Source organism: Balaenoptera physalus (assembly GCF_965194825.1).
Source record: "Balaenoptera physalus genome assembly, chromosome: 7".
Classification (NCBI taxonomy): Eukaryota; Metazoa; Chordata; class Mammalia; order Artiodactyla; family Balaenopteridae; genus Balaenoptera; species Balaenoptera physalus.
This window is the reverse complement of record NC_138886.1, coordinates 37,520,126-37,536,953: the sequence shown is the minus strand read 5'-3', so window position 1 is coordinate 37,536,953 and position 16,828 is coordinate 37,520,126. Positions and strand designations below refer to the sequence as shown.

At 51.7% G+C, this 16,828-nt stretch overlaps 2 protein-coding genes across 8 annotated transcripts in view; one reads left to right on the top strand and one right to left on the bottom strand.

The window, feature by feature from the left end:
* Positions 1 to 16,828, bottom strand: part of LOC309663854 (uncharacterized protein) — a 66,668-nt gene that overhangs the window by 31,607 nt on the left and 18,233 nt on the right. The window contains exon 1 of one of the 4 annotated variants that reach the window (XR_014265496.1): positions 7,851 to 7,866. The exons of the other annotated variants lie outside the window; for them this stretch is intronic. The gene's annotated coding sequence lies outside the window, so the exon portion shown is untranslated. Of the gene's footprint in view, positions 1 to 7,850; positions 7,867 to 16,828 lie in introns of those variants that run through there. 4 annotated transcript variants of the gene reach the window in all.
* DNAJB5 (DnaJ heat shock protein family (Hsp40) member B5) lies at positions 4,767 to 13,508 on the top strand (the record flags this gene model as incomplete). 4 transcript variants are annotated; one of them, XM_082468416.1, is made up of 4 exons in its annotated part: positions 4,767 to 4,903; positions 8,236 to 8,480; positions 11,337 to 11,938; positions 12,081 to 13,508. In XM_082468416.1, 3 exons carry the CDS (start codon positions 8,270 to 8,272, stop codon positions 12,312 to 12,314), a joined length of 1,047 nt encoding a protein of 348 aa, XP_082324542.1. In that variant the 3' UTR covers positions 12,315 to 13,508. The 4 variants fall into 4 exon arrangements, with proteins under 4 accessions (XP_082324542.1, XP_082324544.1, XP_082324541.1 ...); XM_082468418.1 differs by lacking the exon at positions 4,767 to 4,903 and adding an exon at positions 5,491 to 5,681; XM_082468415.1 differs by lacking the exon at positions 4,767 to 4,903 and adding an exon at positions 5,701 to 5,882.

The window sequence follows — 16,828 nt, the reverse complement described above, 5'->3', positions numbered from 1 at the left end:
AGTAAGCATCAAATACAGAGACTTCCAAGCCCAAGGATTGCCCTAAAGCTCAGAAATTAGCGCCAAAATGTTTTTTATTTCACTAATTTCAAGTATCTTTGTCTTTAATAATAATATTAAATAAATAATAACACTCCTTTCAAAACTATAACAGGTACAAAATGGGCAAGATGCGATTTAGCAGGTCAGGGAGAACAGAGGATGCAGTCTTCACCTGGTGTGAGTGAACTACTAAAAAGCTGATGTAACCTGAGGCTACATGGAAAGAAGTACAGGGTCAGAGGAGGGATGCAGGCCGGCTAGTATGCTGCACCAGCACTTCTGGAAAAAGCTAACCAGAGCCAGGCATCATGAACTGAAACCCAGCCAGGGGAACTTGGTCTTAGTGGCTGGGATTGAACAAGGCAGAGGAAGAACCCATGAAGGCCTGGGAGGTGTTCACCCTGTCGAGGATCAGACTCAAGGGATGCAGATGGCTGATGTCTGGTAGATGGGACCAGTGAAGTCAATGTGACCTCAAGCACAGAGCTAAGATCAAAGGTGGAAGAGAGACAGATTTCTGCTCAATAGGACCAAAAGATAACTGAATACCAGGGAAGGTAGTGAAGCTGTACAAGCATATGACAGAAATGTGGAGTTGGGGGTGAAATGTCTTCCCAGGTGTCCAGTCCTCTTGAGACCTGCGATGCCAGTAAATGGTTAAGCACCTTCTGGTGCATCCCCAGCCCTGAGGCCTGCTGAGCTGTAGGGAGATCCATGCTTATACAGACCCAAGTGACCCCAAAGCATCAGCATCACTGGGTTGGGAACCTTTTTTTAGTTCAACCTCTTAAACCGGCTGCTGTGCCTCCAGCTCTGAGTCCTGACCTGAGAGAAAAGATCCAAGATCCCAATATGGCTATTATCCCCTTTCCAGGTGGGCTCTGGGAAGCATGCCTTTAGAACCGGATGTTGCACGCCCTCTGCTGGTCATTCCCAGTACTGTTCTCTCACCCCAAAGAAAAAACCCTTTTGAACCTTTATGGTACTAGTCAGTGTAGGTTCAGAACAGACGGGGAGACACGAGGCAAGTACCAGGGAGTTAGATCACTGGTCAGTGTTCAGTCAACTTACAGGATCATAACTGAATCTATGGATGGTTCAAGTATCAGTATCAAGATTAGGGCTCATCTGTGTCTAGGAGGAGGGCTTAGACTGAGGCTGGGTATAGGGAACTTTCTGGTCCAGGACTAAGACCAAGGTCAGTGTCTCAGGCTGAGGCCAAAGTTAGGGCTCATTGTGGGACTGAACTCTGGGCTCAAGTGTCAGCATGAAGTGTGTATCCAGGTGATATGCTAAGAGTCTGACCACAGGAAGGAGTCAGTCTGCATCCAGGGTACTGGGGTCAATGTAGTATTCCTATACCAGGTGGAAACATCAGATAATAAGCACCAGCCATTGGAGAACTCAAGCAGAAATATTGCCAGAGAAGAAGTATAAAAGATGGGGGACAGAATAAGCAAGTCGCTAATTTCTAAGGACCTCCCAACCTTAAAGATGGAAATAGCCAAGCTAGAGCACCCCTTTCTCCTCAGAATGTGAATCTCAGTATTCTAGTTCCAGCTTCCTGTTAAAGCCCCCCACCAACCCTAGTACTGCCACAGACAAATTATAGGAACAATTTGGGGACAGGAGAGGTCCAAGGACCAGTCCTGTCACTGCAGAAAGCTGGCAGCTGTGGGGGTAGTCTTCCTTTCCCCCAGGATTCTCTGTGTCTACTGGCAACAAGGCTTGGCAGCCTCCCACACCCAGATCTTAGCAACCCTGGAAGCCCCTGGCAACTGCTGCCATGGTGACAAGACAGGGAACTGAGAACAAGTTGGGGGGGAGCACTTCCTCTGGAGGCTTCAGGATATGTGCAAGATAGGGGTCCGCCTCCCAGACACAGTCTGGGAGGGAACATGTGCCCCTGTCTAAACACCTCCTCACTGGCACCCACCCCCGCCCCTGCCCCCGGGTTCTGGTTCCCTCAGGGTGAGGAAATGAGGGACATCTAGGGTTGTGACGTCTCCAGAGGGAGGGAGGGTGAGTGGGGGTGTTTGGAACTGACATGATCACAGATGCATGCATACACTGGCAGACATGGTGTCAGCATATCAACAGCCATGAAGCCACACTTCATCCACTCTTTGTCATGTAGACACAGGCCTGCTTAGTCATTTAATCACATATGTACAGTAACACAAAATCACATACCTACAGCAAATAACACAGAATCAGGCACACTACCACACAAAAATAATTACACAGATACACTCACTTACAAATTGCATGACAGATACAACATGACAAATAATTCCCAGGCTCAAACATTTACAGATGCACTCACATACCGAGATATCTGTGAACATACAGTGTAAGTTAACTTTCTTGAGCGTTAACTACAGGCCGAGCTCAGAACTAAGTGCATTACATGTGTTACCTTAATTAACCCTCTCAATGACCCTATGAGGTACTGCTGTCCCCATTTTACAAAGGAGGAAATGAGGCACAGATGTGGCAAGTAACCTCACAAGGTCAACAGTCTGCCTTCAGAGCCTACATTCTCATACCCTATGCCACACCCTGAGGCACCCCTGGTTCCTCTCATACATTCCTGATACCCAGCGCAATGGGACACAGGACAGCAACTGCAAACTCAGCAAACAACGGAATCTGTGCCACCAACACCTGAAGGCACAGCCCTGCACCCTTGAAGGTCTAAGCCTACACTTCAGCATTAGCAGGGACCAGGTAAAGGCCGGTGACTAAACTCTGCCTCCGTGTTGGCACAGGCAAGGCTGGAGGAGGCAAAATAGACAAACCTGGCATAGGAAGAAGCAGAGCCACCCACAGCCCAGGCCCCCATGAATCTGGAGGTGGGGGAGTGAGAGCCCTCAGACATAAGGAGCCAGTACCATTCCTGGGCCCCCTCACCCTCCCCTTTCCCACCTCCATGTCACACTATTCCATTCCCTCATCACCCCACCTCCCCTCCCTTCCTCATTTCTTCTCACCTCATCTCTCTGTCCCATCCTTTTGCTACTCATCCCATCTCCCCTCCCTCCTCTCCCTATCCCCCTCACCCCATCTCCCCTCCCTCCACTCCCTTACCCCATCTTCCCTCCCTCCTCTCCTTATCCCCAGCACCCTGCCTCCTCTTACCACATTTCCTTTCCTTGCCTCACACCTCACACCCCTTTATACCTGGGATCCCCATCGTGATAACTAGAAAGAAGGCATATAGTGGAGAATAGGCAGACCTAACCTCAGGATCCCTAGACTGCTCTCCTGTTCTGCTCTGTAGCCTAGGTATTGATGCTCTCCAAGCCTGTTTCCAGCTCTGTCTAGTTTGCATGACCTCATGGGTGTCCATACACTGCCTCAGGGAAACTGCAAGGAAAGAGAAGTGAGAGCGTCTGCTCTGGCCCTTCCTTTGTCCTCAAAGCCCCCAAGATCTCCTTCCCCCTCTTCACCCCTGGATTACCCCCTCCCTACCCCCGCTCCCTCTAGCACAGATGGGCCTGGGAGACAGTGACGTGGGCGCCAGGCACCGTGTCTGCTCAAGCGTCGGCTTCCGCTGGCAACCGCCTACGCAGCCCTGCCTGCTCTGAACATCGGGGACACTGGGGCTGAGAATTAATGGGGGTGGGGGTGGGGGTACTGAAATGGGAGATTCTGAGGGTGTTAAGAAAGGAGATCATGTGGAGCTGAGACGAAGGGTTAAAGGGGGGGGGCTAGGATAGGGGAGCTCATGGGAGTGGATAAGGATTAAGAATAGGATAAGACAGAAGATCATGAGGGAAAGACAGGAGATCATATGGGGCCAGGAAGGGGGGGGGGAAGTAAAAGGGGGATAAAATGTGGGAACTCAAAAGGGAAGTAGGATGAAAGATTATAGGGAGAACTTTAATGAGGATTGTGGGGATTGTTGAGAAGGGGCTGCTCATGAGGGAGCAGGGATGAGGAGATTATACAGAGGATGAAAAGGGGACTCATAAAGGGAATCTTGGAGGTGCTAAAACCGTGGAGAACTGCTCGGTTACAAAGGAGAGAGCAGAAGGGTACTTAAACTATGCTCGTCTACCGGGGTCCGTTTTGAGATTCAGTTAGGTCATATCAGGTCAACTCCGGGTCACGGTAAGGTAAAGCTAAATCAGGTCAGGGCTAGGTCAGTTCACGGTTCAATGGAAGACAGGTAAGAATGGTAACCTTTTCACCCCGGTCCAGGGACCACACCTCCCAGAGTGCACTATTCTCTCCCCTACCCTCCTAAATGAAGACAGGAAAGAATGCCCAGAGTCACCGCCAACTGGTGGGCGCAGTTTTCCTTTAAGGCTGCCTTTGACGTTGCACGGGTTCCAGAAGGTTCTCCCGGGATTCGGGCAGTGGCCAGTACGTCCCACGTTCTCAAACCGGAGATTGGACTAAAATAGTTGTCCCCCGACTGGGGTCTGAGCCCCACAGACCAACCAATAAAATCAAAGGGCGCGTGGAGTTGCCGCCCTCTGTCCCTTTTACCAATGACACGACGAGATAGCGAAGAGGTGTGGTTGATTGATCCCAAAGTGCACCAATCAGACCCACACCAATCACGGCCCGGAATGTGTGCGCGTGTGGCCGGGTGACAGAGGCGGAGAATGGGCGGCTACCACAAAGCCACTCGTTGAAAGCTGTCCAATTACAGCAGAGGCTGAGCTGAGTGACGGGCAGACAGCACAATGGGCAGCGCGGAGGCGGAGCTGTGGGGGCGGGTTCCCGGGCCCGCTGGCCGCCGCCGGGCGGGCGGGCGACTCCTGTCCCGAGTGGAGGCGACGGAGCCAGAGCCGGGGGAGGGGGCAGCGGCTGTCTGACGGACCGCGGCGGCGCCCGCAGCTCCTCACTGGTGAGGGCGCCGAGCCAGGACTCGAGGGTCCCGGGAGGGGGGCGTCGCGCGTCGCGAAGCCAGGGGTCCTGGTGTCGGGATGTCGGGACACTGAGGGCCCATCGGCTCTTCCACCGCGGGGGTGTGGAGGCTCGGGGTCTGCAAGGTGCTCGATGTCCGCGACCCTCTTACAGGGGGCAGCCCGCGTCTGAGCCGGGGGAGGGTCGGGCCGGGTCGCACTGGGTTCCGGGGAGGCGTTTCTGAGCCAGCCCAGTCAGCCAGCGCCGGTGACATCACCGACTACCCTCCCCCGCCGGAGCCCCCTCCCCTCTCCTCCCCTCCTCTCCTCGCCGCGCCTTTTGTCCCAGCCGAGCTCTGCCCCGCCCCGCCCCGCCCATCTGCGAGGGAGGAGACTCCCTGTCAGTGACTTCATTGAGTAGATTCTTGGGGATTGGGGTCTGGTCCTCCCCGGAGAGAGAGGCGAGAACACGCTGCCTCTCAGGCCCTCACAGACAATCGCACCTGTCAGAGGTACACACGCTGCCACTCACAAGCACACACTCTTCGCACTGCCAGCCTTACTGTCACACAGCCATACAGCCATTCACAATCAGCCAGACATCGCTGCACCTGAGAGCAGGTGACCGCTGGACCCTATTCCTTCACTCTCCACACCTGGGGATCAGGTCCAACTCCTGCTGCACCGGACAGGCCTTGCTGGGCAAGTGCCTCTGAGAACCTGAGGAGGCGGCTTCCAGAGCTGCAGCTCTCCAAGCAGGCTCCAGTGGAGCGATCAGAGGTGAGGGGCTGGGCTGGGCATGTTTAAGCGTACAGTGCTCTCCTGCCCATCCCCAGCAGCACCCCAACTACAGGCCCGAGGCGCTTTCCGGAGCTTCCCACACTTCTGGGGAGAAGACTTCTTAGCCAGCTTGATGTTTAAAATTCAGCTGGAGCCCTTAAAACTTCGAGCGTGGACGCTGAATGGGTTTGTAAAGTTTCGGTAAGTCCCTCTGGAGAAGGGCACTCATACCCATACCGAGTCAAATTCTCCATGTCATATCCCCCTCCATTGCCTACCCGCTTCCTCCATCTCATCCTCGTCTCATCCCCAGTTACGTATAAGAACCCCCCTTCTGTCCCACCCTTACATTTGAATGAACTGCACCCCTTGTCATTCATCTCTTATACCAAACCCTTCAGGCATCCGTTTTCCACGAACACCTCCTCTAGTATTTCAACTCTCTACATCCCATTGGTAACCCATTTGCCACTTCAGACATTTCCATTTGTCATCCTTCATCCCCCTCCATCAGTACTTCATTTTCTGTATCAACCATCCCCCCTCCCTGTACCAGTCCCTCTTGCCATTTCTCATTTTTTAGTCCTGCCTCTACATTAACATCCTCTTCATTCTCTCCATCAAAGGCAGTGCCATGCCATGGGGCTCCTTTGTCATTCCAACACGTGGCTTGTGGGTAGGGGAGGGAGGGAGGAAAGAAGGAGGAAAAAAGGCAACTCCTGAAAGAGCTTGCCCTATGTCTGTGGAGGCAAGAGAATTACAGGTGTAGAACAGCTAGCGCGGGGGTGCAAGGGAGGAAGCTGGCCGGATGAAGGGGTAATGCAGGGACAGTGAGGGGAGGGTTGAAAGCACTGGCAAGGCGTTCCACTCACCCTCAGCCTAAAAGCTGCTACAGTTCTCTGGGGGCACCCTCTTGGTGTGCTAGGGTTCCTTCCCAGTTTCAGGGGAAAGAAGGTGTAGGCTGAGGCAGAGATGGCGGCAGACCACCCCCAACTCCCTCTCAGACAGCTTTTACTGCTGCTTCCGAAAATGGCTGCCCTCCCCCAGATGCCCTTTCTTCTCTGCCTCCCCAGCCACAGGCTCCCCCACCAGGCATGACATGCTGGTAGGGGAAAAGGGGGAGTGCCCGCCCTAATGGAGCCTTCTCTTCGTCAGTGAGGTGACTCCCAGAACCATGAGTCAACCCAGCCACCTGCAACAGGCCCTGTGGGGGCAGGAGTTAGGGCTGTTGTCCCTGTCTACCTGGGCCCTTGAGGCCTCCCCTAACCCATTACAGCCCTCACTCCTGCCAGGACACCCTGTAATCTCTCGGAAGCAGTCAGAGGCAAAAAAGCAGGCCTTAGCTGTGGCTGCCAGCCCAGGATATTGCTAGAAAGACGCCGGTTCTCTGGGCTTTGGCAGGGGTTGGCCAAGTCTCAGATGGGTTAAGAGAATGGCTTCTGGCCATTCCCCCAACTAGCTCTAGCTACAGGAAAGTGCCTTTCCCTCTATCCACAACAGAGACATTGATGGAGGGAGATTAGAGTGAAAGAATGAGAGTCCTGTGTTTCTCCCTCATATAAATAACAAATGCCCCTGCACCCAGCATGTCAGGGACTATCAGAGGAGTGTGGGCCTGGCACTGGGCCAGATCCTAAACCATGAGGCAGGTGAGAGGGAGGGACTGGTAGAGAAGGTACTAAGGAACTGGTGGTTAGTGCCCAGTTGTCTCCTAACAACTAAGGTTTAAAAGGCCCTACCTCCAGGATGCTTTTGTTCACTAACACTGATGCTTAGGTGGCACAGACATGTCTTCACACACAGTTTTGTGTGTAGACACTGGGAAATGACTAAAGGGAACTGTTGCCCTGGTTGGGGGAAGGACGGTGTCACCCCGCCCTGCTAATGAGAGAGTTAGAAACAGCAGTATCCAAAGGCTGTGAGTCATCCTCTAATCTGAATCACACGTGAGGCTTAGCATAGTCTGGGGAGCGGGGGCAGGGAGGCCTGGGGTCTCCAATGGCCGAGAGGAATTCAGGTACACACACCCTGACTCAGCCTGGCTGGCCAAGGCAGCTGGCTGAAGACCCAGGCCTGTTCCCAGTCCTGGGCCACTGCCCCAGCTGCCCTTAGCCTGGGCACTATGCCTGAGGCATGGCATAGGAGACCACGATGCTCAGGTGACCTCACCCAGTACGCTGATCTTCACCAGCTTCTGTGCGTGGGTCTGTCAGTCCATGGTGCCACCTCACTCAGCAGAGCTCGTGGGAGTCCTCAGTCTGGCCCAAGGACCTGGGCCTTAGAATAGCCCCAAGAAGTGGGCCACAGCCCCCAGCTTCCTGTTGGGAAAACCCAGGAGCTAAGGAAAGAATCACAGAATCCTAGAATGTCAGAGCTGGAAGAGATCATCTAGTCCAACCCTTTCATTTTACTGATGGGGAGACAGAGGCCCACAGAACAGGCATGACCTGCTGAAAGTTACACAGTGAGTCATTTAGGGATTGCAGGATCATCAGGAACAGGACCGGGGTAGAAGGGAATAGAGGCATCAAGGATCGGCCCTGGTTTCTTTCAGAAACAAGGACACCAGTGCCGGTCCGGTGGCTGTGATGGGAAAGGATTACTACAAGATTCTTGGGATCCCATCGGGAGCCAATGAGGATGAGATCAAGAAAGCCTATCGGAAGATGGCCTTGAAGTACCACCCAGATAAGAACAAAGAACCCAACGCTGAGGAGAAGTTTAAGGAGATCGCAGAGGCCTATGACGTGCTGAGTGACCCTAAGAAACGGGGCCTGTATGACCAGTATGGGGAGGAAGGTAAGAGGGCAGTGCTCCAGCCTGATACTGGACACCTGTCCTTGTCTGGGGTCCTGGGTGACCCAGTTCTCAAAGCAGGGAACTGGAGACTGAGAAGGGGGTGAGGGAGGCAAGTGTTCCCAGCACTGACATCCAGAGGAAAGAAGAGACTACCCACTACCCAGCCTCAGCTCACCACAGCTCTCCCTGCCTCTCTCTGCCCCTCTCCCTCCTCAAGTTAAGGCCTTAGAAAAGCTAGAGCCAGAGACCTTCCCCACCCTTCTTTCCCTCCCAGCCTTATTAGTCCTGCCTGAAGTCCCCGCTCCTTCATTGGCTGATGGGGAAGGTTAGGAAAGGGAGCGTGTGGCTCTCTGAGGACAGCGCATTTACAGTCATCAGCATAAAAGTTTGGCCCTTAAGCAGCCGGGGAATTAACCACTGGAGCTCTGAGCTAGAGATGGTTGTCCCCTTCCCTGCCCCCTTCCTGCCCACTTCAGGCCAGCAGAACAGAGGTAGAGTTTCGGCTCCCTGCGGAAGTGGCAGGGATCCAAGCAAGAGTGGAAGGGGAACTGCTGCTGGCACCTTGCCCCCTCCTGGGGTAGCTGGTGGCCACGCACAGGGTGTCAGGAAAGGTCCAAATAAAGCCTCTGAGAGGGCGGCTCCTCCCAGCACATCCCACGGGCATGATGTAGCTGCTAATTCTGGGCCTGCCCCTCAGGGCCGCCTGCCACCCGCCAGCCACAAGCACCTGTCAGGCTATATTAAGAGACATTGTCACAGCTGAGGACTCTCCTTTCCAGGAGGAACTGTCCTTCCTCCCCAGTGGCATCCACCTTTCTTTCACATTCTCCTCCTCACTCCCCCCGTTCTAGTCTCAAAATTAGATGGGCTAATGATATATACTGTACCTGATACAAAGCAGGTGCTCAAAAGAATGTTCTTTTCCTTTCCTCCTCCTTGCTTTATGTTGCATGGCCCTGTCCTCTGTACACCCCAGTCCTCCCAACCCCCTCTTCTTATTCTCCATGCCACTAGTTCCTTCCGTTTTTCCCTCCTCACCTACTAGACTTGCCAATTCCCAGATTCACCAGGCATCTGCTGGAATCCCCAGTATTCTCTCAGCTAAGAAATGTTTCTCTCTGGGGTAGAGGGATGGGAGGGGTAGTGGTGGGGAAGAGGGAAGCAGTACAGACACCATGCCACCATGTGACCTGTCTAGGAATTGCACTCATTCCTCTGCTCGGCCTCACCTTTGATTAGGAAGAAGGTAGGAGCTGGGAGACCTCCGCTTTCTGCATGACCAAACCTAAGCGAAGGGCAAAGCTCATGGCCCGAGGTCCAGGCACCAGTTCTAATGGAGATCTACATCCCAGGAGGGCTCCTGAGGATGCAGCACAACCTTAAGGAGACATCCAGGGCCTGGGAAGGGAGAAGCAGCCTTGGAAATGTGGGTTGTATTTCTGTCTGCCCTGCCCCCTCCCCAGTAGCCAGCTAGAACAGTTGTGCACATAGACTCTGTGTGCAGCCCTCCCTGGGGACAAGTTGTTCCCAGCTTGAAAGGGGGGTGGTAGTGGTACAGCAGGAATCCTTGCAGAGAAGTCACCCCCTCCTGTCACCATCAGTCCAACTTCCCTCTCTCACTGGGCTCTGCCAAGCTTCTTGAACTCACCTGATAATCAGACCCTCAATAAAAGGAAAGAACAGACGTTGAGTCTTAGGGGAAGGGTGAAGAGGCAGCTGTCACAAGTCACTGAATTGCTTGCCACTTGGCCTCTCTAATGAAACCCAAATCTCCTCTTGTGGTCCCAGGAAATAAGAGGCTAATTTAGGCTCAGGCTTCCACAGCCAATGAAATTCTAGATAAAGCCCTCAAAGAGAAGTGTCCCTTCCCCAAGCCTGGGCCCCACCCCCAAGTCTATATATTCTAGATCATTTCTCAGTGTTAAATCCCCTTCCTCACTCCTCCCCACACAAGCCCCCCAACTACTCCAATCACCACCACTACTATCCCCCTTGAAGACTGCCCCCACAAATGTGAGCCCCTTAGACAGAACCTGACTCCAGAGAGAGTAGCTGGGGTCACCACCTGCAATGTGCCAGCTCACTCATCCTTTTTGGTTGCTCTGACATTAGGTATGGGGTGTAAGCCTTGGTGTTGTACAACTCCAAGGAGCTCCCTTCCCATTGCAGTCTATGTCTGTCCAGTGTGTGAATGGCAACCCCTGGAGCTGTGCAACACTGTGAGCCATGAGTGTGGGAACAAAGCACTTGAAAACTTTTTGTAGAGAAATAGCTCCTCTTCTCCAAGCTAATGATCTTTCCTGCTTTTTTGGGGGCGCTCCTGATTTCCCATTTGGGCACGAGTCAGAGAAAGAGGAAACCATGCTAGAAGTAGAGTGAGAGTGGACTTCCTCCTGGACTGTATCGCCACCTTATTTGGGACAGGTCACTTACAGCCCTCTGTATGGTCAAATTCTGTCTGATTGCCTCTTGCCCTGTCTTTGGAGATAAGCAAAGATATGGGAGCCAGGTATGACTTGTAATGTGACCCCAGGCCACTCATTCAAGGTTTTGTGAGACATCTTTGGGTCACAGGTACATGGAAGAGTTTACAGTGCTGGAAGTCACATCTTACCAGTCTTCTAGTCTTAGCTTTTCAGCCTCTTTGAACCTCAAGATGTGCCTTATTATTAAACATATAATTAAGAGTAGAAATCTTGCCAGAGATTTTTCTTACTCTATTAGGCCAGCCCTCTCTGTGGGAGTTAAAGCTTGCTTCTTTCTCTAGGCCCATGAACTAGGAGCTAGAGGGCAGGGGGAGGAGAGTGGGGTGGGGCAGAGACCAGCCATACTGCCCCTAACTTCTCCTCCCTCCAGGCCTGAAGAGCGGCGGCGGTTCATCAGGGGGCTCCAGTGGCTCCTTTCACTACACCTTTCATGGGGACCCCCACGCCACATTTGCCTCCTTCTTCGGCGGCTCCAACCCCTTCGATATCTTCTTTGCCAGCACTCGCTCCACTCGTCCCTTCAGTGGCTTTGACCCAGACGACATGGATGTGGATGAAGATGAGGACCCATTTGGCTCCTTTGGCCGCTTTGGGTTTAATGGGCTGAGTCGGGGTCCAAGGCGAGCCCCAGAACCACTGTACTCTCGGCGCAAGGTGCAGGACCCACCTGTGGTGCACGAGCTGAGGGTGTCCCTGGAGGAAATCTACCACGGCTCCACCAAACGCATGAAGATCACAAGGCGGCGCCTCAACCCTGACGGGCGAACTGTACGCACCGAGGACAAGATCCTGCACATTGTCATCAAGCGTGGCTGGAAGGAAGGCACCAAGATCACCTTCCCCAAAGAGGGCGATGCCACACCCGACAACATCCCTGCTGACATCGTCTTTGTGCTCAAAGACAAGCCCCATGCACACTTCCGCCGAGATGGCACCAACGTGCTCTACAGTGCCCTGATCAGCCTTAAGGAGGTGGGGCCTGGATCAGATTGTGTGTGTTTTTATCGGGTGGGGGGTGGAGGTGACGAAGACATTCTTTCCCCACTTTCTCTTTTCTTCCCTTCCCAATCACTCTACCCTACCTTTTCCTCACTTTCTGTCTCATTTTCCCCAGGCACTGTGTGGCTGTACCGTGAACATTCCCACCATTGATGGCCGAGTGATCCCTTTGCCCTGCAATGATGTCATCAAGCCAGGCACCGTGAAGAGACTCCGTGGGGAGGGCCTTCCCTTCCCCAAGGTGCCCACCCAGCGGGGAGACCTCATTGTTGAGTTCAAAGTTCGCTTCCCAGATAGATTAACACCACAGACAAGACAGATCCTTAAGCAGCACTTACCGTGCTCCTAGGCCCTGCCCCAGCCAGCCCAGAGCCTTCCACAGCAATAGCCCCACACTCACCCCACCCATTGTGCACCCAGCTTGATGTCCACTGGACACTAGCAACTCTTTCTAAATGCAAAAAAAACAAAACAAAAAAAAAACCCACTGGTTTTCAGGGAAAATGTTCCTGTCCCTGACCCCTTTCAGAGCTGGGCTGCCTTGGGGGAGTGGGAGGGAGGTGGGGAGAGCTAGCCCAGGCCAGGGGTTAATTTTCATGTCACAAGCTTTGAATCCAGTTCCCACTCCAGTGGCTGGAGAGTGACCTGAGTGCTACTTGAAGATATAGAGATTCCTTGTCCACGCCTGTAAATAGCATGTCCTCCTTCCCCTCTCAGCTTTGCTAATACCTCTCCTTTCCCTTCCCTTCAGCTTCCTCCTACTGGGGGAGGAAGAGGATAAAAAGGACACTGCTTTCCCACCCCAGTCCCACCCCCAAGTCCACAGTGTCCAAGGTTATCACACACATATTCATGCACACAAAGCACACACCTAGAGCTGTGTGTGCCTCTCCAGGGTTGAGATAGGAAGGGAAGGTCCATAACCCACGAACCGGGCCATTGAGCACGAGACACTTTTCATTTGGGAAAGGGAGGTGAAGGGGCCCTCAGCAGCCTCCCTGACAGCTGCCCTGCCCAGACTCTGCAGAGCTGGATGTACTGTCCTCCCTGCTGCTCTCAGGAGTGTGCAAAGGTAGAGGAAGGGGAGGGGGCTGCTGTATTAAGTCAAAGAGGTGGAGGGCAGGGTCTGTCTCCTAGCCTTCATCAGGAAGGGAAAGGGCTTTGGGTCAGGTGGCAGCTATTCCCCACCAAGAGATTCAGGGTCACAGGTTTCTCCCCACACCTCTGAACTCAGGGCCTAGCCACCCCTAAACTCCCAAATCCCATTTTTGTGATATATAAAGCTACTTATTTCTTACCCTTCATGGAGGCTGCGGGGGAATTTCTAGCCCTCTGACGCCTGTGTGACCCCACCCCACTCCCATAATTGTATAAAGATCAAATAGTGAAGGAGCTAGGGTAAGACTGCTTCAGCCATGTTCTGGGGTGGGGTTTTTAGGCTTTCTCACTTTGACAAGCCCCTGAATGTTTTTATAGTAGTTTTTTTGTATTTTTTTGTAATGACAGTATTATGGAAAAAATAAAGTATTTTAAAAATATGGAATCTGAGCAGGAGCAACGAACCTGTGATAGGAGTGGATGTGCCCTGACAATCTCCCTCCTGAGCCCCGCTCACCTTTGAGAAGCCCAAGCAGCCCTCGATATACAGTGAAGCTGACTCCTTCCTTCCTCTAAGCCCAGATTCCCAGAATTTCAAAATGTACACCCAAAACACAGCAAAGACAGAAGATATCACTCAGCTATTAGAGGAAACAAAAAATATTTGGAAAGAATAAATATCCTGGGTTATGAGAAATAGAGACTATCCTCTAAGGATGTGCTAGCATGAGAATCAATAGATTTTTCTCTACATGGACTGGAATTTTCCTTTGAGAGAAATTTTCCTCCTGGGAGGGATGGAGGAGGACTTTCTGGCTGACTAGAAGAGACACATTCCCAAAGACAGAGCCTGAGGCAAGTGGAGAGGGTGGCTGGAGGTACCTGGCATCCTTGGCCCATGCTTAGCAGGGCCTGGCTGAAGACACAGGATTCCTGTGAGGCATGAACACTGTTACTGATACTTAAGTCTAAATTTTCCAGGGATGTCTGTCCAGGTCTTTGAATTGCCTGTCCCTGCTGAGACAACTCTGTTCCTCAGGGCCTGTGTGTTGACTGCATGATGCACTTGTCACTTTCCTTGGATCTGGGTAGGGAGGAGCCCTGTAGTCGCAGGAATGCTCATCTGCAGGCTCTGCCTGGGCCTGGACTTCCTCCTGGTACTGACTTTCCTCCCAGATTCTTTTCCAGGATCAGGCCCATGACAGCCATGCCCTCCTGAACTTCAGTGTCCCCAGTGCTATGAAGACAACTCTGCCTTCACCTGTACCTGGGCTCCACATAGAGGCTGACAAGGTCTAGGCTTTTAACAGGGATCTTCCTGCCCTTGTTTTTATCCTGGGACAACACCAATGAAAAAAGCTCATTCTTTTATTCAAGGGAGAATAAATACTTTTGGGCGGAGCCTGTTCCTTCCAGTGCAGAAACCAAGGGGTTTCTGTTCAAAAGGATGTCTGCTAATCCCCCAGCCTGGGCAGGGAGATCCCTAATCCTGCCTCCCCTACTCAATGTTTTCCTATTCCAGGTCTCCTAGGGTTGTCCCTCTCTTCACCCAGGGCTAAATTCTTTTCCTAGCTCTTTCCTGAGGCCTGAAGCTTTGGGATTTAGGTATGCTGGGCCAGACTGCTCCCTCTGGCCTCCCTGTGGACGCAGAGGATCTGGGATCTGGAAAATTATCATGTCCCCACTGAGTACTTTCTGGGGATAGACTATGAGACCTTAGAGGCCAGGCTGTCTGAGGTCAGGGGCACTTCAATGAGAAAACCCTGAAATTGGCCTTGCAGCTATGCCTACAATCTCAGCCTTATCATTCTTGGAGATTACATGCGGGATTTGTGGTTCTTTAATACCTGTGTAACCTTAAACACACACACACACACACACACACACACACACACCTGTATAAAAATTAAGATAGTAAAGAAACTGGGAGAAAGTCTGGTTCAGCCAGGTCCTGGGGAATGGGGTCTTTATTGGGTTATCTCACTTTGATCAAGCCCCTGAATCCTTTTATAGTAGTTGTGTGTGTGTCAGGGGGTAATTTTGTATGACAGTACTATGACAATCATTTGTTCATTTATATAATAACTATGATTGGCCTGTCCCTCATCCTGCCTCGGGGTTTCTTTCAAACAGTTAAGCAACCTCGGCTTAGCCATCCCTCAAACAAACCAAATCAACTGCACAGTTGGGTGGCTGAGAGAGAAGGGTGGACTGAGGAAGGGGCCATGATTGAGTCTCTATCAACTAAACAGTTTTATGGATTCAAGGAGCTTGCGAGGTAAGCTCTACCTCTACCATACCCCAAACCATATAATCTGGGCTTACTAATGCTTGTCTAATGCCTAGATCAAGGAAGGAAAGCTTCCAAGAGGTATTCAGGCAGTGTTCTTGACTCACTGAGTAAACCAAATATCCAGTTTCCAAGTGGCTATAGGACTTTCCAGGAGAGGGTAGAGTATACTTGGCAGCAAGCCATGAACAATACATATCTATAGGGATCCCATTCTAATAGGTCTGCCCCAGTTTCTTGCCCAAGTAAACCTTCAGGACATTTTCCAGTTGCTTCTAGTCTAGGTTCTCTTTTAAACACATTGATAGGTCATTTCCTGATCCGTTCCCTGAGTGACTCAAGTCACTTTTTATCTCCTCTGAAGAATGGTCCCTCAAAACCTTCACTAGGTTGCTTTCTGAATTTCTTGACAGGTTAAATTTGGGGCCTTTACTCAGGCTATGCCTCAGGTTCTTCCCTAGGTCATTCTCTAACTGGAACTTTGCTGGGCCCCTCACATAGAAAATTCCTGGGTGCCACAATCCAATCATTCTTAGATCATTGCTGTCTTGGCCCATAAACACAGAGGGCTGTGAAAGTCTATGATCGCTCCTTCTCTGAGATTTGTCTGTTAGTTGCCCTGAGGCTACATCAGTGCCAGAAACTCTTGGATCCTGCAGGCTAGGACCCACTAGTGTTACATGGAACTCTTTCAAAGGTGGTGCTTTAGTTGGTTCCAAATATTATCTATAGGAAATTCTCTAAGAAAAATGGAAACTGGAACATAGGGCTGGGAGCCCAGGCTATACAAAAAGAAGTTAAAACCTACAAATTTTCAGTCTGCTTCTGTAACAGGTATTATTTCATTTGGAGTGAGAGAGTATACCTCACACTGGGTCCTAGGAAAGTTTACTCCAAAGGCCCTAATCTGGGGTGGAGAAGAAGGTAGTAAGAATAGGAGCAAGGATTGAAGGTGGGCCTTAGGTAGGGGCTGGGAATGAAACAGGGTTCAGGGCTGGGGAAGCAGTGGGGAATATTTAGCCTGCATTTAAATTAGAGGGGATGAAGGAACAGGCATTAGAAATTCCACTGAATAAAACAAAGGGAGACTCCAGTGGGGAGCAACCACCAGAAATCAGGACAGCAGCTACAAGGGACTCATTGTGCAGAGAGGGGAGACCCTAGAAAAGTTGGCTCCATTTATGCTGCAAACGGTCCTCCCAGGTTTGAGGATGTGGGAGCTGCTGAAGACTGTGCAGTTGATTTGGTTTGTCATCAGTGTTCCACAGTGGTTGGGAGCTTGGGTGTCCTGCATGTCAGCAAATGACTCTAAAATAGTCCCAGATATCTTCTCAGCAAAGACTGGGCAACTCATCGGTTCTAATGATATAACAAAACCTCTATTCAATAATTAACTGACCACTAAGCTAATCAAGCAGAGACTTAGTGTCTACATACAACAAAGAATATAGATCTTACAGAATTAGTTCAGAAAA